At 46.0% G+C, this 23,981-nt stretch overlaps 1 protein-coding gene across 1 annotated transcript in view; it reads right to left on the minus strand.

Moving 5' to 3' along the window:
• MYO5B (myosin VB) overlaps positions 1 to 20,106 on the minus strand; it is a 233,138-nt gene extending 213,032 nt beyond the window's left edge. The window contains 1 exon segment of the mRNA XM_006177898.3: positions 20,047 to 20,106. Within this exon segment, the coding sequence (XP_006177960.3) occupies positions 20,047 to 20,091 (45 nt within the window). The 5' untranslated portion in view covers positions 20,092 to 20,106.
• Positions 20,107 to 23,981: the final 3,875 nt, after the last annotated feature.

Below are 23,981 nucleotides of genomic sequence, written 5' to 3' on the forward strand. Positions count from 1 at the left end.
AGACTCTGCTCTATTAAGCTTCAGTTAAGTCATATAAACCCATATGACATACAGCATGTGAAACCTACACCTCAAGTGGAGATGATGCTTTTTAGGGACAGAGATGGTGGGGGGTGAAATCAAGCCTTTTCTTCCCATTCACACAATACAGCGCACCTGGCTTCACACAGTCCCACAAGCTAGAACTTGGTTCTCTCTGACCAAGGCTCCAAGTCACTGGGCTGATGATCCTGAGACCAGCCACATGGGCCAGGACTAACTGGTCACTGGCACTAATTCAGGCCCTAGAAATCCTGCCCGCCCTTAACTCTCCCACCCACAGCTCCCATAGCTGTATGAACCACGATGAGAAAGTTTCTAAGGTCGATACGTGGGCACATGACAACTTAATTCCAGTCAGGAAGAGAGTCTAAACGACAGATCACACACCTTCCTACAAAAGCAGGGTGTGTTACAGGACCAAAGGGAAGAACCATGAATGCTGGGCACCCAAGTTGGGAGAGAAGTAGCCACAAGTGATGAAAAATGCCCCCGGAAGAGTTAAGGCCTGTACAGTGCACTCTCCAGATCAGCCGCTTGCAACCTTAGCCACTCCAGGTCCACTGATGGTGCCTTTTCCAAAGATGTCAGTGCTCAGTGGACAAGAGTGGGCTTTCATCCTCATCCTAACAGCAGCTCTACAGGGAACCCTCTCATGGGACACCTACCGCAAGCCAGGTGCCCTTCACACAACCATAAATCCTCAAGACCCTTAAAGTCATGTGAAAACGAGGACAGGTAAAAAATCCCTGCCCTGCTCAAAGTCCTCCACTCATTCTTGGCCTCAGAGCTAAAGTCAAAAGCCTTGCAGTGGCCACCAAACCCTACAGGATCCGGCCTCTGTCCTCTCTGACCCTCATGTCCTACTCCCTCAACTCAGCTCCAGCCTCAGGCTTCCGTGCTGCTCCCCCTAACTGCAGGCCCCCTGCACCTCAAGGCCTGGGCTCCTTCTGTCCCTCTGTCTGGAATGTTCTTCTCCCAGATGTCCACACTGTGTGCTCCCTCACCTGCTTCAAGGCTTTGCCCAAAGGTGAACTTCTCAGCACAGCCTCAAATTGCACCATCACGCCTCTCTCCCCTTTCGTATGTCTCTTCTCTCCTTCATCCTTCCCCACAACACGTAACAGTGTCTCTGAACTAAATTCTTTATCTTGTTTGTCTCCCTCACCCTGATGTAAGAGCCATGGGCTGCAGCCATCGCCCACCATTTGCCCTAGGTATTCCCACTCAAGTGTCTCAATGAATAAAACAATATTTTACTCTCATTTTACATAATAAAGTCAGGCAATTAACTGGCAAGATTAAGCACCTTGCCAAGATACATTACTAAAAATAACCAAAGTCACGATTTGACCTTAGATCTGTGGGACTCCAAACCAATATTCCAAGCCCTCCCTTGCCTCTTCTCCTGAGTCAATCAAGTGCTCTTTTTCTTATCCCTAAACGTGTGTCACTCAAGCCTGCCAGTCCCACTCCATAAGTGCAGACTCCATAAATGCAAAATAAAAAACAGTAGGGTTAAAAACACAAAACCAAACACCCATGGACTCAGATGGAGAATGCCGTACTGAATACAGAATACTAAACACATCAGGAGAAGATCCTATAATCACAGTGCGCTATGAACAGAATGGCAGCAGATACAAGAACTACTTTTAAATTGTCACAGTAGTGTGGTTCTACAATATTGAGATTTCTTTTCAGGATTATGTCACATATTCCCTCTGGAAAGGATCTGTTAAGATTTCCATTTTTTGGTGGAGATCCTATTAAATAAGGAAATGGCAAAAAGAAGAATATTTACATTAGACTGGCTCCAAGATTACTAGTATGGGAACTGAGGCCATCCTTGCCTTGTTGTCTCACTAGTGTTGGCTCCTCAGTTCAACCACTATCAATTCAAAGGGATGCAGTGAGGCCAGCACTAAAGAGACCACTACCATCACTTAATAATCAGAAGCACTTCTTGCTAGAGAACTTGAATAAAAATTTAAACTGATTATCTTACAGAAGCAAATTCTATTCATAAAACCACCAGGTCCCTATGCTGCAAAGGGCAGTGAGCAGTAAATTTTTTGTTAGATTAGTCACTGAAGTGGAGTTACACCCAACTTCAAGATTATAATTTAAATTAGTAGGCAGAACAGACCCTTCCGGGTCGTGTCCTCTTTGCAGGTTCTGGAGTGAGTTCTCCAAACAGTGCATCTTCCCCTCAAAATCATATTCTCTGGCTTAAGTTAAAGACAGAGCTCAAAAGAACCAGGAATCTGCTAAAACCTTATCTTCCTCAAGGAGTCGGTCATAACTGAGATCTATAACTGCTATTGTTACTGCGATTGATGTAAGTTTGCATAATGTTTGCCATCAGCACCAGGAGTTATTAAGGTCCTTAAATCCTCTGCACTTTATGCTCATAAAGTTATCTCATTAAGGTCAAACTCCAAGTTTATTAACTAAGCATTAGGGCTGGAATTTCCAAGTCTTAGCTTTTTCCATCATCTCTTTAACGTACTGAAGGACTGCCTCTTACCAACTCAAGTTCCTATATGGCAACTGGAGAACACACAAGAGTAACCTGGAGATCTTCCTGTGATGCATCTATGGAGCACCTACTATTTGTTAGGTAGGCTTTAGGCACTGGGGTACAAGAGGAGGGAAAGACTGGGTCACTGCACTCAAAGACCCACGTTCCAGTAGAGGGGACAGACAAAATCAGACACACAGATACCTGCTACAGTGAGAAGTAAAGCGTGTTAAGGGGCTGGAAAACAACACAAATGGGGTCCCAAGAATGCTACTTTAGGCAGAGTGATCAAAGGTGGCCTCTGCAAGGAAGTGACCATGGAGAAGAGAAAGATGGAAATGAGGAAGCAAGGCCCATAAATACTGAGTGGAGGAAAGCATAATAAAGAGAACTGAAGCCCCTCTCCAGAGGATCTGGGATGGGTCTAGGAATCCTCACTGCATACAATACAGACACACACACACACACACACAAGCTAAGCGACGGTACCACAGGTGCACCAAGAGCCTCAACGTGAAACACGGCTTTAATGTAAGCGTGGAGTCCTTTGCACACGATGATCACAGCAGTGACCCATTACAGTAAGTCAGCAACACCGAGACGTCTCACCAAAAGGCAAAGACAGGGCTCCTACTGAGCCATGAATACGCCTGTACCCACCAAACTGGACTCCATAGGCAGACATGGAGTAGGGGACACCCATGCCCCAAGGCTCAGAGACACCATGGTGCCTTAATCGGCCCAGCGCCACCAGCAGTGTCTTCCTTTAACCGCCTGCTGTGTGTGGTACTTGACATAGTTACGCCCTTTGAAAACTCTTTTCCGTCTGCCTCAAGCAGACATCAGGCCCTTCTGGTCCCAAATACCCCGTGTACATACTTTCATCAGAACAATAAACTCCCCAGTGAACTTCAAGTTTCTAAACTGGCAAGATCCAAGATAATAAGTAACAATGACTAGTGACTATCATCAAATCCCTCTTATCAAGACCGCTTATGGAAATGAACCAATCGGCAACAGTGTAAGCCCCAGTGTGGTGGCTTTCTACTTCCACAACAATGTTGTACTAAAACAAACTAGGACACTTGTTTCAGTAAGGCATTTATTAACGTCACACAATCACAAAATCTCAAACACCCAAGCCTAAAACCAACAGTAAACTTCCAAATCATTTCATTTAATTAAGGTTACACGGAGGCTGAGTGGCTGCTTATGAATAATGAGCATTAGAGCCCTTTCCCGTCACCAGGATTTAATCATTGTTTCCTGAAGAGATTTTTTCCAGCTGTGCCCCTGGCCCTCCGCTTCCACCACCAATGCTACCGAATTTAAGTAGGCATTTTCTAAAGCTCCCATGGGCATCCGCTCTCCAAAAAATACCTGCTCAGCTCCTCTGTGGTCAGCACTTTTCTGACTACTGGGCATTGAAAAGCGAACACAACAGACAAAAAACTCCTGCCTTCAGGAAGCTTACCATTCTAACACAATTTCAAGCAACGCTTTGACATAAAACTAGAAGCCTGATCTGCTCTCCCAAGAGTCACTGATACCTCCCTGCTGCTGCGACAAATTTTACTAACTTTACTACCAGGTTCACCGTGATTTGGAGGCAGATAACTACATTTTACATTTGTGCTAAAGATGAGGGACAAATGAACACCAGAGAAAAGGCTCATCACGGGGCCATGGTGTGGTTTAAAACTATTCAAGTCAGAGAGCTGCTATTTCCTTTAAGTCTGAACATCAAGTGTGGCCTTGTAATTATCAGGCTTAGATAGGAAATTGCAATTTGTTTCTGTACATTAAAGAATGTCCAAAAATATGTCACTACCCAGAGATAGTTACCACGGGGCCCATAAAGACTGCAGTCAGCTCAGGGGGTGTATCATAGCTGACTCCAACCTAGAGTGCCTTCTAAAAGCCCCTCTTCCCACTCCCCTTCCCAGTTTTCATATGATCTTCGCTGAGAGCAACTCAGGCTGCTCTTATCTGCCAGGCATCGCTAATGCTATTTTAGCTTTAAGTACATGGGAGTTTAGCTTTTGTCCAAAGCCTGAAGAGATGCGACACCAATGGAAAAAAGAGAACACACAATTAACTCATTTTATTGATTTCCCAAGGTAAGTCCTGAGACTGAACAAATGGGATCAGATTGCAAAAGATTAAACTTCCATCTCACAGCCCCATTTATAGCATTCAAATCCATCTGCCACCTGAGCTTGATTCAGTGGTCTTCGCCTCCTCTCTTTAAAGCACCCAGCGCTCCAGGTTCTTACTTCATTTGGCTTGATGTCAGCCCTAACGAAGCAAGCAGGGGATCACCATTTTACAGGTGAGTAAACTGAGGCATAGGTGTAAGGAAAAAGTGGTAGAATTTGGAACTTTTTTAAAAACGCGTTATTCTAACACTGAATTTATGCTACAAATGGACAACGCACAGCAAGTCAAGTCACAGCTGCCCAAGGAAAGAGCGGAAGCCCATGTCTCAAATATGGCGAAAGCTTCAGCCACCGGCCTCCTGGGAGGCCTCTGCCCGCGCTCCAGTCACTTGCCCCAGGCCAGGCCTGCCGCCCCACATACTGACAGAGGGGAGGAGGCAGTCTGGCATCAGAAGGGAGGAAGGCAAAAATGCCAGCCGCTGTGTTTTCCAGATGGGCACCTGCAACTACAGAACCCATTTCCATGGGTGACTGTTTTCCCCAGAACCTCAGTGCTCAGCAGAAGGCATTATATTGAGACCAAAAATTAAAAAACAAACAAAAAAGAAGTGCTCAATAATGAATGAATGGCACTTCCTGTCATTTAGTCCAAGAAAGTCTTCTCACTGCCACACATGCTCCACGAGCACAAACCAGGGAGGCAGGAGGAAGATAAGAGTAAGAGGTGGACATTCCTCCACCATGAAGCCCAGTGCAGCGCGGGGCCACGGCTCAGCACTGGGAACGAACCTGCTGACCAGCACACGAGCCCCCCGCAGACCCAGCCCAGCTCAGAGGCTCAGCACAGCCAGGCCCTGAAGGCAGCAGGCCTGAGGTCAAGCCCCTACCTGCCATTTCCAGCCCATATGACTCTGGGTGAGTTATGGGCCCCACGAGGCCCAGACTCCACATTTGTAAAACAGGGATGCTGGTCCACTGGAGTACCGCCCCCACAGGGTGACCGTGAGGATGAAATGATGTGTCTAAAGCAATTAGCACAAAACCTAACAGCATGTGCTGCACGTGCGATAACTCATTACTAAATTCATGGGCAGGCTTTAGACGACTTAGACCTTCTCCAACTATCCCTGGTGAAGGACCATGTATTAAATTTCCAAACTATCAGACTGATGCTTTTGGAAAATAATGATAAAGATGAATCACTAGAAAAATCACATGCTTCAATATCACAGCGACGCTAACTTGCCTAACACTTCACAGGCACCATCCGAAGCTGCACTAACTCGTCCAGGTCACCAAGATATCACTTAGGAAGGCTCTTCGTGTGACAAGTACCCGAACCACCCCCAAAGAGCCCAGGGGACAGCCAGGCTTCCAGGGCAGCTGGCTTCTAATTAAGGGGTAACTGAGGCCTTGGGGAGATTCAGGTTTATGTAATAAAGTTACATAACCCACTTACAATTCAGACATTTGTCCGAGCTGTTTAAGCATGTTCGAGTCTCAGCTGACTCCTTCAGAAACCTCAACACCGCCCGACTGTGAACTTGGCAAAGAGCTGAAGGACCAGAGCAGAAATAAGAGCTCATCCTTCCTGAGGGATCAGTGCCACTGCATCCAGGAGCAAAGCTGCAATGGTAACTGGAGGCTGGGGGTGCCAGGCTGACCAGCAACATGGGCACTTCTTCCACAGGTGGAGACGTGGGGGGTGGCTGCCTTTTCACTGAGGCCCGTACAATGCTTTCCAAGATCATATTTATCCATAGAACCTTCCTCCTGAGAAGGTATACATGGTTACCTGCTGGCCCCCTTTACTCATCCAGGAGGCTCCTCGTTGCTCCAGAGGGCATTTGACAAGCACAGATACAGAGAAAAAGAACTAAAAGCCATAAGACCTGGATTCTACGCTGGGCTCTTCCATGAACAGGTTGTTTGATCTCGTACAAGTCACCTTCCTGCTCTGACCTCAGTTTCTCCACTAGGGCAGAAGGGGAACAAAGTGGATGTGACTGTCAGGGCCCCTTCAGACTCTGCACCGACTTCAGACACCGCACCTCAGTGGTACTTACCTGTCATTTACATCTGGCTCCACACCTGCGCCTCTGTCCTCTGCGCCACCATACCTGTCCTGAGTCAGCAGCTCTCCGCTGACCCTGAGGTGGGGTAACAGCCTAGACTGCACATCACCTCCCATGCTCACTGCCTGCGCCTGGACACCAGGCACTCTCTTCCCCTCAGGCCTCCCCACATACTCTTCAAAATACTCAGACAGGAACGGGCCCCTTGGCTAATCTTCAAACGACGTCTGTGGAATTGAGTCAAGGCTGGCAGTTACGTAACCTCTCTAAGAGAACTTCCATTCCTCATTTGTCGACTATGTATCAAGCACCTACCACGGCCATGCCCTGTGCCAGGCTCTAGAAAGACAGTGGCAAAAACAAAAAAAAACAAAAAACACTGTCCCTGTCCTCACAGAGCTGACAGTTTACTGCTGACGCCCACTAAGTCCACATAAGATGAGAAGCCTCATCATCAGTGTGGCCTCGAAATCTTACAGGACATCCTGGAACTACCAAATAGCCTGCTCCAAGGTCTAAATCCCTGCTGTCAGGTATCTGTTATTGTAACACGTTGGGGGATTTTTAGGAGCAGTGAACAGACTTTCTGGTGAGGAGAGTGTGTGAGTGTGTGAGTGTGTGTGTGTGTGTGTGAGTGTGTGTGTGTGTTCTTGTGACATTTTAGGGGGTTTGTTTCCTTTTAAAAGACAGGGGTTAGCTGATTGCCTTCTACTTTTGAGAAAACGGGCTCGGAATGTTTCCAGCTAAGAGAAGAATAATTCAACATCGTCACACCTTCCATGTGCCACCCCGTCCCTGCCCAGCCTCCCCATCTCTCCAGGATGTAGAGAATTAAAATATGAGGATTTTCCTAATAAGCAGGCTAATGTTTTCCTGGATGATTCAGGATGGGTCAAACAAATTTAATTAAGAAAAATCAGAAGTCTAGGAGAGAACCCTAAGAATAATCACCCAACACGTCCCTGTGGTCCTCAGAGACCAATGTTCTCAGCTACAGGACATGCAGCAATTTGGTATCACTCCACGGAAGACGAGGCTACTTCTCTTTCGCTCTCAATCCCCCGGTAACACACGCGGGGAGATTCGTCCGCATAACAGCCTTCTCCCTGCTGTAGGGAGGGAGCACTCGAGGTGCACAGTGGCCTTCGTAATGTATTTTCTAGTCAACAGCCATCATCTAGATGCTCTACAGTCAGTTTTCAGAAGGAGTTCACTGCTACCCAAAGAGTAAGTGGGGACAGGATGCTTGTTTCCCAAATCAGACATGAGCTGGGAAACAGCTGAGTCAGTGAAGCGCACAGGCTTGATTTCACCAACGCAAACTGGAATCCATCACTTCTGTAGCAAGAGACAGCGTCAGCTCCAACCCCAAAACAAGACGTGCGGGAGCCCGTGAGTTCGCTGATGTGCAAAAGGGCTACTGTGTGCGGGAGACAGCAAGGCGAACAAGACAGTCCCTGAGCTCATGGGACCTGACACTGGCTCTAGTCAGAGAAGCCGCTCTCCAAGTGTGGTTCCTGGATCCACAGCATCAGCCTCACCTGGGAACATGCAAGAAATGCACGTTCTCAGGCCCCGCCCTAGACCAGGTGAGTCGGGAGCTACAGGAGTGGACTCAGGAATCTGTTTAATAAGCCCTCCCTGGTGACTCCTATACGAAGCCTGAGAACCACTGAGGTAACAAAAGAAAAAAAAAAGGTCCCAAAGTCAGCCACGCAGACCATCAGCCTCTGTGATGTCCTTTAGATATGAACACATTTCACGTCAAAACCACGCCTACCCACCCTGCAGGCAATAGCACGCTGACTGCTACAAGCAGTTATGAAGTGCCAGTAAGTGCTGTCCAGCACTGACTTCTTGCTGTAGGATAAGCTAACACTGGTCCTGTCCCCTTTGATAATAAGCAATCTGAATATTCATCTATGTATTTAATAAGTCATTTCAAAAATGCCTCTCGTGAATGTATATTTGGTCTCAATTTGGAAGGAAAAAAAAAAAGCAACTTAGATGAGGCTGACTGTGACCAAAGTCCTATAAAAGGCAAGGGACAGGAGTAAATGTCTACGAGTCCGTATGGAGAGGAAACCGCAAACTCCCATAAAGAATGGCCTGCCCACGAAGCATAAGCATAAGCTCTTATTCCTCAACACCCTTCCAGGAGGCTCCAACCTCCCACGCCTTTGCATGAAGCCAGCCTCCAAGGGCCCGAGGCAGACGGCACTGCCAGCCCCACTCGCGGAAGAGAAGCGAGTCTCCATGGTCCGAGCGCAGCACAGGGAACAGCTGCAGAGACGCCAGGTATGACGTCTGAAGAGTAACTGGACCAAACCATTCTACACACCAAGCCAGCGCCCCCTTTCTCCCTGGGAGTCTGGTTTTCTTCCTCTCTAGAGCCAAACCCTTATAATCCGTTAAATGGGAGAATCAGCAATACCTGCTTGCTCCTTGAACACTCTGAAAAGCCCAGAAAAAATGGAAGTGCATGAAGGGAAGAGGGCCACTGTGCTCCGTCCACAGGCTTAGACGATACCCCTACCACGTGGCTTGCCGTGTGCTAACCACTCACTGTACAAAAGGACTGAAACCAAGCACAAGGCTGCCCACCTCCTCCCCACAACTGTGCTGTGCACGGCCAGGTTCCACGTGGAGACAAAAGAAGGAAAAGGATGACGGATTTGGGCGATGACAGCCATGCATTACCACAGGCTTGATGAAAATGGCCTTTTACTGACCGCCTCGGCCTCCTATGCTCAATGCAATCAAGAAAATTTTTGTCAAATGACTCCCACTCCGTAGGACACACCAACTTCTTTTCCCCTAAACCCTGAGACCAGCTATGGTGACCAACTGTCCCAGTTTGTCTGGGACTTTTCCAGTTCAGCACGACTGGGGAAATCCCCTTAAGTCCCAGGCAAACTTGGATGGGGGTGGTCACGCCGAGACCAGCAGCTCCTAGGCCGCAGCTACAGGAAAACAAATCTACAGGTAGGGCCACATGTTTCCCATCCAAATCCCAGTAACAGCCTCAGGATGGGGTCATCACAGACTTCAGCAACTTAAAGTAAGTCTCTCTGGGTCAAGGAATACTCAGCTGAGAGTGGGGAGCCCAGGTGAGCCCAAGTGCTTCAGAATCTCCCAGAGGGAGGGTTTGCTAAAACGTGCTCACCCTCGGGGATTCCGGCCCATAGGTCTGGCCCGGGATCCATGCACCTGTGTTTTTAACAAGCTCCCAGGTGCTACTGAGGCGCTGGTCACAGACCACACTAGAAACAGGAGTGGCCTGGGTGACAGCTCATCTGTCACCTCCCTCACAAAGCTGGAGTCAACTATGGACCTTCCTGGGGAGCCACTGGCCTCTCCGGGCTTGTTTCTTCACCTAGAAATGTGCATGACCCCTGAGTGCTCCTCAAATGCTGCGCTTCCAGAACAGTGTTTCTCTCATTTAGCACAAGGAATCATCTGGAAGGCTTGTGGAAACCGATTCCGGGCTTCTTCCTGCTTACTGGTTTCAACAGGTGTGAGGTGGGCTCAGGACACTGGCGGGTGGGGGACGCTGGTTCTGCCGAGGGGCCCACTCTGAGGGGCACTGGGCTCCAACATCCTTATGTCAATCGTGAACATACAGCCAAGTAGCAATTACCCTACAGCCTTTCACATCTCTCAGCTTAATATTTTTTTAATCCTCAACAAATTCTATTTTCTCTCCTCACTCATTACACCAACAGCTGCATTCCACCTCCCTAAACGTTTTGTCTGTGGATTCACAGACTGCTGTCGCTGCAGATAGAGTCATCTCCCGGGCTGTACAAGGTTTTCTGCTCAGTGGTCCGCCCAGTTCACATGACAGGGCCACAGAGACATTCGGGCAGAAAGGACAAACTCTTCACTCTAAAGATGAGAAAGATTCAGAGATGCAGGGGCCTGCACCACGTCCCAGAGTTAGTCCTCTTGATCCCCAGCTGAAGTATTTACACACATTCTCCTTTCTCCTCTAAGGGAAAAATTAAAGGGGAAGAAAAACCACCATCAATCAGTCCGAGCTGTTTAAGTCGGGCCCATCCCCGAGCTCTAGTTCTGATCTTTTTCAAGCGCTTCTCCCAGAGCTTCTCAGAAAATTCTAAAAGAAAATAGGATTAGCAAGAAGGATCTTGCCAATGAAGGCAAGAACCTTTAGTCTGCTTTGGATACCTCCAATAGGTAGAAATACTTGTAATGAGCTAATTGACTAGACCCCCCTCATCACTCTGAGGTTGAAGGTTGGGTTTGCCAAAAACATAATTCCTAAAATATCTAGCTTCTAGAACACAGAGCCTCCAAAAAGGCATTAAATGAGAAACACTACTATGTACTCCATAAACAACACTGTGCATGTGTGCACATTTGCTACATTTCTTAAATATTTAAGCAGTCCTCTTCAGCTTTTTTGATGGCATGGAGAAGGAATAAAGCCATGCCTCGAGCAAGGCTTCGCATTTTTTTCCCTGCTAGGGACAAAGCAGGACACCCGAAACTAGTCAGCCTCAGGACCTCTGCAGTCAACATTCTTCTGGAGGGAGGACCTTCAGTCTCAGTGCAGAAAGGACTGGAGTGAGGTCTGAAGGTTGGGTCTGCTTGATACAGGCCTCCTACAGAGCCTGTGTCCCGAAGGTCACGCAGCCTCCTACCCGAAAACCATCTTCCCTCTGCCCAGAAGAGTTTATTTAGGTTTCTGGAGTCTGTTTCCTGAAATCCTTCCCTGACTCACTAAAGGCATGAAATGGAAGAAGATGCAGGGCAGGAGAGAGACCTGCTACTTCTTGGGGCAGCTTTGGTCTGTTCCTGGGATCCACAGAACCCTCATGAGTCCCAACAGGTCACGTCCTAAGGCAGGAGTCCTGGAAAGCGGGGCATTGTTCCACCTGCCCTCACCCACCTCACCTTGTGTGATCTGTTCCAGGTCCTGCCCTGGCCCTCCTCTGCGTAGGCTGCCTGGCTTTACACCAGTCACTTCACATCTGAGCCCTCATTTCTTCACGTGTGAAATGGAGACAACCCCTGCTTGGCCGGGGGTCGGAGGATGCTTTGTGCCAGAGTAAGGGGCTGCTTGGCTCCTGCAGGCATCCACTGCTACTTCCTGGGTATCCGGCAGATGGTGAAACTTACCTATGCTCTGCTTTAAAGCCTTCACATGTTCCAGGAGCTTCTAAGCCAGACTCGTAACTGAGGATCTCTTGCTGTCCACCTCTGACTTGCCCTCCAGCCCCAAAGCCAGGCAGTCTAGCAACTCACTGACAATTTAGCTGTACATTCTCCTCTCTGGGCCTCTGCACACACTGTTCCCCATACTTGAAATGCTTTCCCTCCCCCGAGCCTCTGGGCTTTTCAAATTCCTCCAGGCCTAGTTTGGTCCCTATTTCTACAAAGCCTTTCTGTCCTGAGAGTTCTTTCCTTTCCCTTCCTTCCCCTGCAAGTGCCTTCATGAAGCCCCCCTGAACTCCCCCAACTGACACTGTGAGCATCCACTATGCACCTCCAGTATACCTCCATGGTCTTTATTCTACAGTTTGCCCATCTGTCCGCACTTCTAGATTGATAAGCATCCTGAGGCCTCACTTACTTCTTCATCCCCAGGGTCAGTTGCCAAAATGGTTTAATAAACACTGTTAGAATACATGAACAACATCCAGTAACATAATTCAGTTACAGTATCAATGACCTTTTTAAGTAAATTCCCAATGTTGATCTATCTCACACTAAACAACACGTGAAAATCAGATTTACCTAAAAGACACATCCAAAGGGTGATGTGCAGCAGGATTCACCAGAGGACTCTTGTTTTAAATATCAGGTTCCTGAGCATTTATAATGGGATTCAGTCTGATATTTATTTTTTCAGGAACTCACACTCAATTTAGTTCCACCAACACTGACTGAGAACCAACTATCACCTCATGGAAGGCGTCCTTCAGGGCTGACTGTAGTTGGGGCTTTCCTGTGAATGTCCTCAACCTCATCATTCCATGTGATTGCAAAGTCTCCACTCAACAGGGTCCCTGAGACAAGAAAGAGACCCTGCAGCCCCACAAACGCTGGCAGGCACTCTCTCCAGAAGCCGCCAGCCCAGGGATGCAGCAGCACCTGAGGCCCCAGCCCACCGACACATCAGACTCCCAGCAAGCACCAGTGTCGGTCCTTTTCCATCACAAACTGTAAAGGCTTTGCCTTTCACTAAAATATTTAAATGGACAGCATCTTTAGCTTCTTTTTCCCTGCTTCCAAGATTCAAACTCCCTATAAAAGAGCATGATCTCTTGGGAGCTTCCGGAGTCCGACAGGCAGTACTAAATTGAACCCCAAAGCTGCTGCTTAACAGCCGTGCAACATTAGACACATAAGTTAGCCTCTCTAGGCCTCTGCTTCCTCACGTGAAAAACAGGGTGATTTGAGAACTAAATAGTATGCAGAAAGCACCAGAATATTGGTTTAGAAGAGGCATTTGCTCAATGATCATTTTCATCACCAAATCACTTGTCTCCTGATCACACAATTCACTTTAAGAGTAACTCCTTGCAGGAAGTCTGTCCTAAGAAGTAAAAATATGGTTCTTCCTTGGTGTTGCTTATTTTAAAAACAGAGCCCTAAAATGCAAATCAAATCCACAGTAAGATAGCACTTTGCACCCACTAGGATGGCTAGAATAAAAAAATAAAAAGTAGAAGATAACAAGTGTTGGCAAGGAGAAATTAGAACCCTCATACACTGCTGATTCAAATGTAAAATGCAGCTGCTGTGAAAAATGGTTTGATGTTGACTGAAAAACCTGAACAAAGAAACAACATGATCCAGAAATTCCACCCCTAGGCATATACCCAAGAGAACTGAAAACAGGTACCCAAATTCTCCTCCACAAATATTCATAGCAGCACCATGTCTATCAGCTGAGGAATGGATAAACTAAATGTGGTAGATCCATACAATGGACTATTACTCAGCCATTAAAAGGGGGTGGAAGTTCTAACACAGGCTACAATGCAAGGAACCTGGCACAATGTTATGCTTTGTAAAAGTATCCAGGCACAAAGGTCATATATTGCATAATTACCATTTATATGGAATCTCCAGATGAGGTAAATCCATAGAGACAAAGCGAACTAGTTGGTTGCCAGGGCTAGTGGAAGGGAGAAATGGGTACATGTTCTCCTTCCCAGGTGATTGAAACATTCTAGAACCAGACAGAGGTGGTAGTTGCCCAAAATTGTGAATGTACTAAATGCCACTGAACTGGAAACTTTAAAATGGTCACCTGCATATCATGTAAATTTCACCTCAATAAATTTTTTAAAGGCTCTATAAGAAGATAAAAATTTTCCATGTTCAAGGGAAGAGGTAAAATTGTCATTATATGTAGATGGCACAATACTATATATAGAAAACCACAAAAACTACTAGAACTGGTAAATCCAGCAAGGTAACAGGATACAAGATTAACATGCAGAAATCTGTTGCATTTCTTTACACTAACAATGAAATGTCAGAAAGGGAAAGTAAAAAAAAAATCCCTTTTAGAGTTTGAGATTTGCAGATACTACTATATATAAAATAGATTAACAATAAGTTTCTTCTGTATAGCACAGGGAACTATATTCAATATCTTGTAGTAACCTATAATGAAAAAATATGAAAATGAATATATCTATGTATATGTATGACTGAAACATTATGCAGGACACTCAAAATTGACACAACATTATAAACTGACTATACTTTAATTTTTTAAAAAGTAATATATTTACAGAAAAAAAATCCCTTTTAAAATCATATCAAAAAATAAAATACTTAGGAATAAATCTGACCAAGGAAGTGAAAGACTTACATGCCAAGAACCATGAAACACTGATAAAGGAAACCGAAGATAATTCAAAGAAATGGGAAGATATCCTGTGCTCTTGGACTAGAAGAAGTAATATTGCTAAAATGACCAAACTACCCAAAGCAATCTACACGTTTAATGTGATCCCTATCAAACTATCCAGGACATTTCTCACAGAACTAGAACAAATAATCCTAAAATTTATATGGAACCACAAAATACCCAGAATTACCAAAGCAATGCTGAGGAAAAAATACAAAGCTGGAGGCATAACCCTTCCCAGACTTCAGACAATATTACAAAGCTACAGAAATAAAAACATGGTATTGGCACAAAAACAGGCACATGGAACAATGGAACAGAATAGAGCAGCCCAGAAAAAAAGCCACATACCTACAGTCAATTAATCTTTGACAAAGGAGGCAATAATATACAATGTAGAAAGGACAGTCTCTTCAGCAAATGGTGATGGTAAAGCTGGAAAGCCATGTAGAAACTGAAGTTAGAACACTCCTTCACACCATACACAAAAATGAACTCGAAATGGCTTAAAGATTATACATAAGACCTGACACCATAAAACTCCTAGAACATAGGCAAAACATTCTCTGACATAAATCATACTAATGTTTTCCTAGGTCAGTCTCCCAAAGCAATAGAAATAAAATAAAAAATAAATGGAACCTAATCAAACTTATAAGCTTTTGCACAGCAAAAGAAACCATAAGCAAAATGAAAAGACAACCTATGGACTGGGAGAACATACTTGCAAATGATACGACCAACAAGAGCTTAATTTCCAAAACATACAAACAGCTCATGGAACTCAATAACAAAAAATCAAACAATCCAGTCAAAAAATGAGAAGATCTAAATAGACATTTCTCCAAAGAACACATATAGATGACCAACAGACACATGAACAGATGCTTGCTAATTATTAGAGAAATGCAAATCAAGACTACGATGAGGTATCACCCCACACTGATCAGAATGGCGATCAAAAAGTCTACAAATAATAAATGCTGGAGAGGATGCGGGGGAAAAAAGGAACCCTCCCACACTGTTGGTCAGAATGTAAATTGGTGTAGCCACTACGGAAAATAGTATGATGTTTCTTTAAAAAACTGAAAATAGATTTGTCATATGGTCCAGCAATCCCATTCCTGGGTATATATCCAGGGAAATGTTCATAGCAGCACTATTTACAACACCCAAGACACAGAAACAACCTAAATGTCCATCAACACATGACCAGATAAAAATGTGATATATATTCACACACACGTGAGCGCACACACAATGGAATACTACTTAGTCATTAAAAAGAATGAAATAATGCCATTTACAGCAACATGGATGGATCTGAAGATTATTATATTAAGTGAAGTCAGAAAAAGCAGAACAAATACCGTATGATATCACGTATATGTGGAATCTAAAATATGACATAAATGAACTTATTTATAAAACAGATTCACAGACACAGAAAACAAACTTACGGTTACCAAAGGGGAAAGAGGGTGGGGGAGGGATAAATTAGGAGTTTGGGATTAGCAGATACAAACTACTCTATATAAAAAGTAGATGAACAACAAGGCATAGCATAGGGAACTATATTCAATATCCCATAATACCCATATGAAAAAGAATATATATATGTATATATATGTATAATTGAATCACTATGCTGTACAGCAGAAACTAACACAACGTTGTAAATCAACTATATTTCAATTTTTTTTTAATTCCATTTACAAATAGTAGGACATGTCCCTGCTTATTCAGTCATTTCTCAAATACCTACTGGAGGCCTGCTGTGTGCCAGGCACTGGGTCAGTACTGATCCCTGCCCTCACGTATCTCATCACCTAGTGGACCACTGGTATCATTAAATACGGTTTGTTTGTGCATATATACAACACCCAGACGTATGCCATGCACAGAATAAAATGTAATTTTCTCCCATTCAAAGCTCAGTCATTTGAATAACTGCTAAGAGGCCCATGAACTGTGTGTATGTGAGTAAGACCACTTCCACCACAGAATAGTACTCGTGCTTTTTGCTTTACTTAGTAAATTTCATTGAATTACCATCTAAAATTCAGCAAGACCACATTATAACTTATGATTAGCATGAAATTTCTTGGTATTCTATGATACCAGATTATCTCCTCTGAAAACACTGCCCACTTAAACTGGTTTTTGGTAACAGAACTTATAGCAACTACAATTTTATTCTCAAAGCTTTACAGACTTCACTGTAAAACAGTGAAATTCTTTAAGAGTTTTCCAACACAGTGCTAAAACACATTTTCATCAAAATGTGGCTTCTTTAGTTGAACAGACACTCATTCCCACAGGGGAGACTGGATGGATATCTTATCCCAAGCACTGCGGCCCCACCCTGTGCCCCTGAATCATGGGGCAGTGGCATTTCCATTATGGAAGCCATTACCATGGCTCGCTCTTTTGTTTTATTAAAAGGCTTAGGGAAAGTGTGACTGTTTCTCTCTCTCACCTGTCTTCAAGTGAATGATAAAGAAGGGAAAAAAATTCTCTCCAAGAATAGGAATACCATGAAACCAAAAAATTGCTTTGGAACCAGAAGAAAAGATAGTCATATGAACTACAAGGAACCCCTTTGCATATCTCCAGTCCAAAGGACACATATACTGTGAGCAGAGTGTCAAATCTTTACCATGGCATTCTTCTTACCATTAACTACATGTCACTGTTTGCTTTTGGCACATCTCTCCAGCTGCTTGATCAGTTTGGGAAGATGAAAAAGCTCGGGAGAGGGATGGTGGTGATGGTAGCACAACAATGTGAATGTACTTAATGCCACAGAGCTATACCATGAAAAATTGTTAAGATATGGCTAAGATAGTACATTTTGTCATGTGTACTGAATCACGATATAAGCAGAAAACAGCTCTATTAGGTAGTTCTGTCACTCTAATGCTCATTTTTCAGATGTAAGCCTCCCCCCCCCCATCCAGATGCCACACCGGGCTCTAGGGGCACAGCAGTAAACACGACAGCCGCTACCCTGACCGAGCCTGCACGCCACTGGGGACGCAGACACCCCAGGTCATTCAATTACAACAATTACAACAGGCCACAAAGGTGAAACCCAGAGGGCAAACCACAGGGGCGCTGTAGGGGAGCCTGTCTGGGAAGCAGCAGAACCCTGAGCTGTCTGAAATGTCTGGGGTGAATCCAACACGTCACTCTGGTGACCAATAGCCTTGACAAGAGCTGCTGCTCTCACCTCACATGTGGTCCAGGCCTGGCCAGCTCCCTGGTGGCAGCAGTCACACGTTCATCACCAGGACCTGCTCAAATGGGTCTCAAAACAGCCACAAAGCTCCCCAAGCTCCCTCCCAATGCCTCACACATCAGTGTGACAGCACCTGATGATGGTTAAGAGCGTGCACTGTGGAACCAGGCTTCCTGGGTTGAATCCCAGCCTTGCTACACTCTGCCTTTGTAACTTTAAGCAAGTTATTACGTCTCTCTGGATCTTGTTTGCAAAATGGGAAAATACATACTTCACAGGGCTATGAAACTGAATGAACTGCCATGTGAAAAGTGCTTTAAGAGCAGGGCTTGCCATATATGAAGTTAGTTATTATTATCATCATTATTAATTTATTCCATCCTCGTAAGACTAAAGAGGCAGGTGGGGCAAGACCAACCATCTGCATTTAACAGATGGGAAATGGGCAAAAAAAGAGCAAGTTGCTTGAGATTACGTAGCTGGTTGGAGTCTACTGCTCTCCCCCCACCACACCCTGGGACCTACCACAACCCAAAAGCGTATGACGAAGAGTTCAAGCATCACAACACTGGGGTACCTACTACACCCCAAATATATACCTGGTGTACCCCTGGCTACCCCTCCCCTGGCTGCCTGTACGAAATAAGATTCCAAGGTCTCCAAATCCATCAGCTAGGCCTATAATCGCAGGAGGCAAGTTCAGTAGTCTTCATTTCATCCACTTGGAAACAGAGCAAAGACAACAAACTTTGATAGAACATCTGCCACAGATCCTGCACTCTACCCTATGGGGGAGACAAAAGGGGAAGAACTTATGGTGTCTGTCCCTCAAGCCTGGTGGAAAAGGCAGGAGGTACTTAGCAAAAATAATTAAAGAACAATGGAGGGGTGGGTGCCATTAATGCTGAGCCCTGGTGGAGCCAACAACAGTGAGAGGAATCCAGCTAGGCTGAGTAGTGTCAGCCGACGTAGCCAGGAAACAGGCTGTGGAGCAAGTGGGGTTTAAATGCGGCTTTAGGGACCACTACCTGTGAGAGTCCATTTTATGTGCCAGCTGGATTCAGCTACATGGTGCTCAGATATTTGGTCAGACATTCTCATGTGTCTGTGAGGATGTTTCTGGATGAGATTAACATTTGAATTGGTGGACTGAGTAAAGTAGATTACCCTCCTTAATATGGGTGGGCCTCATCCAAGCAGTTGAAGGCCTGAAGAGAACAAAAAGGCCAAAGAGAATTTCTTCTGCCTGACTGCCTAAGGGCTGTGATATCTATTCCTCCCTGCCTTCAGACTCAAATTGAAGTATCGGGTCTTCCTGGGTCTCAAGTCCGCTGGCTTTTGGACTAGAACTTACACCACTGGCTCTCCTGATCCTCAGGCCTTTGTACTTAGCCTGGAACTACCCACCAGCTCCCGGGGTGTCCAGGGTCCAGCAGGTCGTGGGACTACTCAGACTCCGGAATCGCGTGAGCCTACTCCACCACACCCCCGCTACTGATTCTGTTCCTCTAGAGAACCCAAACTAATACGCTACCACTGGCTTGGTAAAGAGCAAGGAGGAAAAAAGTTCCCAGAAGTCTAAGAAACAGAATGAAAAGAGCCGAGAAGCTGGAAGCAAATGAATAAGGAAAAACATGGGAGAGATTTGAAGGGAGGAGGAGGACAGAGGAATGAGGGTTGTGAGGTAGACCCAAGTAATCTGCGCACAGCTGGTGGATTCTGCACATGACCCTCCACGCAGGCAGGCAGACAGGGTGCCATGATCTTGTGACTCACACAAAAGCTGAATGTTAGGAAAAGGAACCCCACGTAGGTAAGAGCCGAAAGGTTGAAGCAAGGTGGCCACTGTATGTGTCCAGGTAGGAGGAAGGGTGTGTGTGATGGAAGTGTGTACAGGCACGTTGACATGAATTCTTACTCCTTTAAAAGCAGAAGATTCTCACACCCCCTGTGACTTAATCAACTCCCCACCCATGTACAAAGGCCAAACAGCCCAGGGAGAAGGCCAGCTGCCAGCACCTAATGATCTGAGATCACGTAACACTCCCGCAGTCCCTCACTCAACTCCTCTGGACCTCAATTTCCACACCTGTGAAGCGGAGAATCACGCAGTTTACCTCAGACAAGGACTGTGAAGACACAGTGTGCAACGTGAACGACATCAAAGCAGGAGGCGGCACAGGGAGAAGGCAGGCACCGGCGGAGACCGCCCTGGTGCAACATCCGAAAGAGCCGAATCCTCCTGCATCCACTGGAAAAGCAGGCTTTCTGCGGGCAAACCCGGCAGAGGATCGCCCCCATAAAACACACCCGGAGCCTAATTAAAGTCACAGGGAAACAACTTGCTAAATCTCAGGGATGAATCACCACTGAACACCCTAACCCTCCCTACTAACGCCAGGGAGGGCACGGCCAGCTCAGTTCAGTGGGCAGGGCACACGCAGTTGTTGAAGGAAACCCCCAGGCCGGCCCTGCGGCGGTGGAGGTAATGGCTGGTGAATGGTGATGGGAGGATGGGAGGCTCAGCCAAAGCAAGAAACTCTGGAGAAGGCAAGGACCTCCAAGTGAAAACAGCCCTGCGGCTGGTGCTGGAAACCCCACAGTCACAAACCCACAGCAAACACCATCCATTAACAGTCCCACCCGCAAACTCAGGGCATCCCTTCCCCTCCAGGGAACTATTGTGGGCAAGATCCCGCCCCGTGTTAAGTCTCTATCACGCACAACCACTCTAACAAAGACTCCACAAATGCTCCGTGCCAGAACACGAAAGGGAACAGGAAATATCAAACTCCAATAAAGCAGAAAGCTCAAAAAACTGGCTCCATTTGACTTTAGGGGAAGCAGACAAATGATCCAGGAGCAAGTTCACATTAGAAGTGGAATAATAACAGCCGCACTCAGAGCTTCCCTGTGCCCGGGACTGTTCCCCAGCGCCTTCCGCATATCAACTCTTCCCACCCTCACAGCCCTGGGAGGCATCAGCTCCACTACGCAGACGAGGAAACTGAAGCACGAAGAGGTGAAGTTAAGTAGCTCAGGGTCACTGGTAAGTAATGGAGCTGAGATTCCACCACGGGAGTCTGTCTCCCCAGTCTGTGCTCTTAAGAAAGTGTCAAAGGACGACCTAATATTCTCCACCTTTGGTCTCCAAAGGCCAAAAAATGGGGCCAGTGGTGTAGGAACCTCGGCCCAACAAGAAAGGTCAGAGGAGTGGCTTTGTTTTGTCTCCTGACTTTTCTGATTTTTTCTAAAATGAATATGACATGCTTCTTTCAGCAGAAAAAACAGAAACAAAACCTACTGTTTTTTTTTTTCACTGACCTGCCACTTTCCTTCAAACCCCTCCCAGATAGCGCCCAGCAGACAAGGAACCTAGAGCTCTCCAGTCCACCTGAATGTCCAGAGCAGCTCCCCAAAAACACACCTGCAGATGCCACCCCAGCAAGGCTGAGAGCCAGGCAGGCTGCCAAGCGGCTGGGCTGCAAGCAGCTGTCAGCTACCGAGTGATGCAATTAAGAAATGTTGGTTAATGCTGGGAGTACAAGTCAAAGTACAGCAGCTCCATCTTAAAAACAAACAAACAAAACTGACTTTTTCAAGAACTTATTCGACAAGGAAAGAGCTTTGCTGGCTAATAATTAGCCAGCAGACAGCACCTGGACTGTAATTATGTCTTCCTGGGTGAGGGAGAACTCCCCAGCTGCCCTGTAGAAGTTGATGGATGAGCGTCAAGAGAGATGGCTCGTGCCCGAGAGCATCCTCAGGCTTCCAGATGAGTGTGGACAACCTCCGTAGCTTCTGAAAGTTGCCCAGATACGTGCATATACACAGTTCGTTTTTGTGACTGCTATAGGAGGGCTCACTGGGCATCCTTCAGAAGGGGACAGGAAATGAGAACCAGAGATATCCACCTCACCCGAACTGGTGGGCACCCACACAGAAGTCAGGAAATGAAAAGCATCCTCAGTGGATTTTTTTTTTTTAAATCATCAACACCTTAAAGGGCTTCTTTGTCCTAAGGAAGCACAGAAGGTGTGTCATCCCTCCCACCCCCTGGTGAAAAACTCTAAGCTAGACACAAGAGTGGTACAGACGAGCCCGCCAGGCCCTCTATACAGGATGCCACCTACCCTTCCCTGGACATTTTTCGTCTGCTCAACTTTGGGAAAGTTACTGTGATGTGCTTGCCAATATAAAACATTTCAGGAATCCTGAATGAATTCGTATCTATAAGGGTTGACGGTAGCTGCCCCCAGGCTCCTCTGCCCCTGTCTATCAGCTGCCCTCCCTCACTGTTTGGAACTCCCAAGCTGAGCAGTTAGGTGGCAAGAACACTGGCCTGGCAAACAGGAGCCCTGAGCTCTGGCCCCAGGCCTGTCATGTTCCAGCTGTGTAGTGTGGGGCAAACCTCTTCCTCCAACCTTCAATTTTTACAAATGTTGGATGAAAGGCATGTTCCGCTCAGGTCAGAGGGCTTTTTGTGAGAATCAAATGAGATGATGTAGGTCATGGTGCTTTAGAAACATCAAAGTGTTATGCTGGCCAGTATTAGTCATTCACTGCATTGAATCACAGAATAGAATGCATCGAAACTTAAACCTGAAACGCTAAAGTAAAACTCAGGCTGCAGGAGGAGAGACCACGGAATTCAGGTCTCATCTTTATAGTAGAGGAAGAAATCGGGTGATTTAGGACCAAACTTCAGAGGAGTTATAAGGAGCTTTAGGCACCATTCCTCTAAGATGCCCCCACCCCTTCACCAGCAGACTCTGGGTGATGTCTAAAATGCTACTGCCAACATCTAACACTCTCGGTCAAGAAGGAATCCTGCGCTCCCCTGGGTACCAGACATGCTAGGAGTATGTTATCCCTAACGCCAAGGATCAGAGGCAAAAACCAAGCCCCCCATGCTCGCCTGTGACACAAACACTAAAAGAACAGAAAATGCATATATTGTATTTCTATAAAAAGCTAACTTCAAATTATAAGTAAACACTTACTACTTTTTAGTGATTCCTAAAAAGATACATATATTCCTTAAGTTGCTGTTGCATGGAGGTATGATACTAACTAACCGATTAAGTCCTTTTCTGAAAGACACACAACTACTCAGCCTGGGAAAGAGTCCTGCCCATCACACTGCCCCCAGGAAATCACCAGACCACAATTAAAACACACAGAATTATTCCCAGGTCATCCTCTCCCAGCCTCCCACTGGCTCCAGCCCACCCAGTCATGCTGACTTGGTGAACCTGCCTCTCCAGCCTGTGAGGCACTGATGGCCCCCTCCCTGCAGTGTCCCCAGAGGAGCCTGAGCACTTCCTAATTGCTCCCTGACTCCAAGTAACAAAAGTAGAAACAAGAATTCGAGATAAGAATGCAGGACCACAATAAAGATGGAGGATGACGGTGCTGATCCATAAGTCGACCTTGACTCTAGTCTCAGGTCCGCCGTTTAGCCGGCTCTGTGACCTTGAACAAGTCATTTCACCTCCTCCAGCTACAGCGCTCTCATCTGTAAGAGGAGAGGACTGGGTGAGATAACTCAAGGTTCTTCCTAGCTCCAACATTACAGATTCTAAGTCGCTGATTTGAAACTTTCACTTTCATCTTTTCTTTCTAGGTTCCTCTTAACGTGTCCAATGGTAAGTGATTTTCTAGCTTCAACAATATCTTTATTCTATATACAGTTTTTCATAAATTCCCACAATAGGAAAGTGTTTTTAAAAATCAGCAGTAGGTCAGCCCTTAGTGAGGGTTGCTGCAGGGGCTTCTGCCAGCCTTAGAAATCTCAGTGAATCCCTCTCAGACAGCATCCTCTGTGACCCCTAAACTCCCAGGGCCCTGCAGTGGTGAGGGTAGGCTCACAGGCACGTGCGGTCATAGAGAAATTCCTAGCTACTGGTCCTAGCACTATCCCACTGCGCCCTCTTAAGAGAGCATCCTAAAATACGTATGAGTATACTGCTTAAGGAATGGCATGGAATGTAAGATACACATACACACATGTGGCAAGAAAGAAAAAGAAAGAAGGAAGGAAGGAAGGAAG

The sequence above is a fragment of the Camelus ferus genome, chromosome 30 (genome assembly GCF_009834535.1).
Source record: "Camelus ferus isolate YT-003-E chromosome 30, BCGSAC_Cfer_1.0, whole genome shotgun sequence".
Taxonomy (NCBI): domain Eukaryota; kingdom Metazoa; phylum Chordata; class Mammalia; order Artiodactyla; family Camelidae; genus Camelus; species Camelus ferus.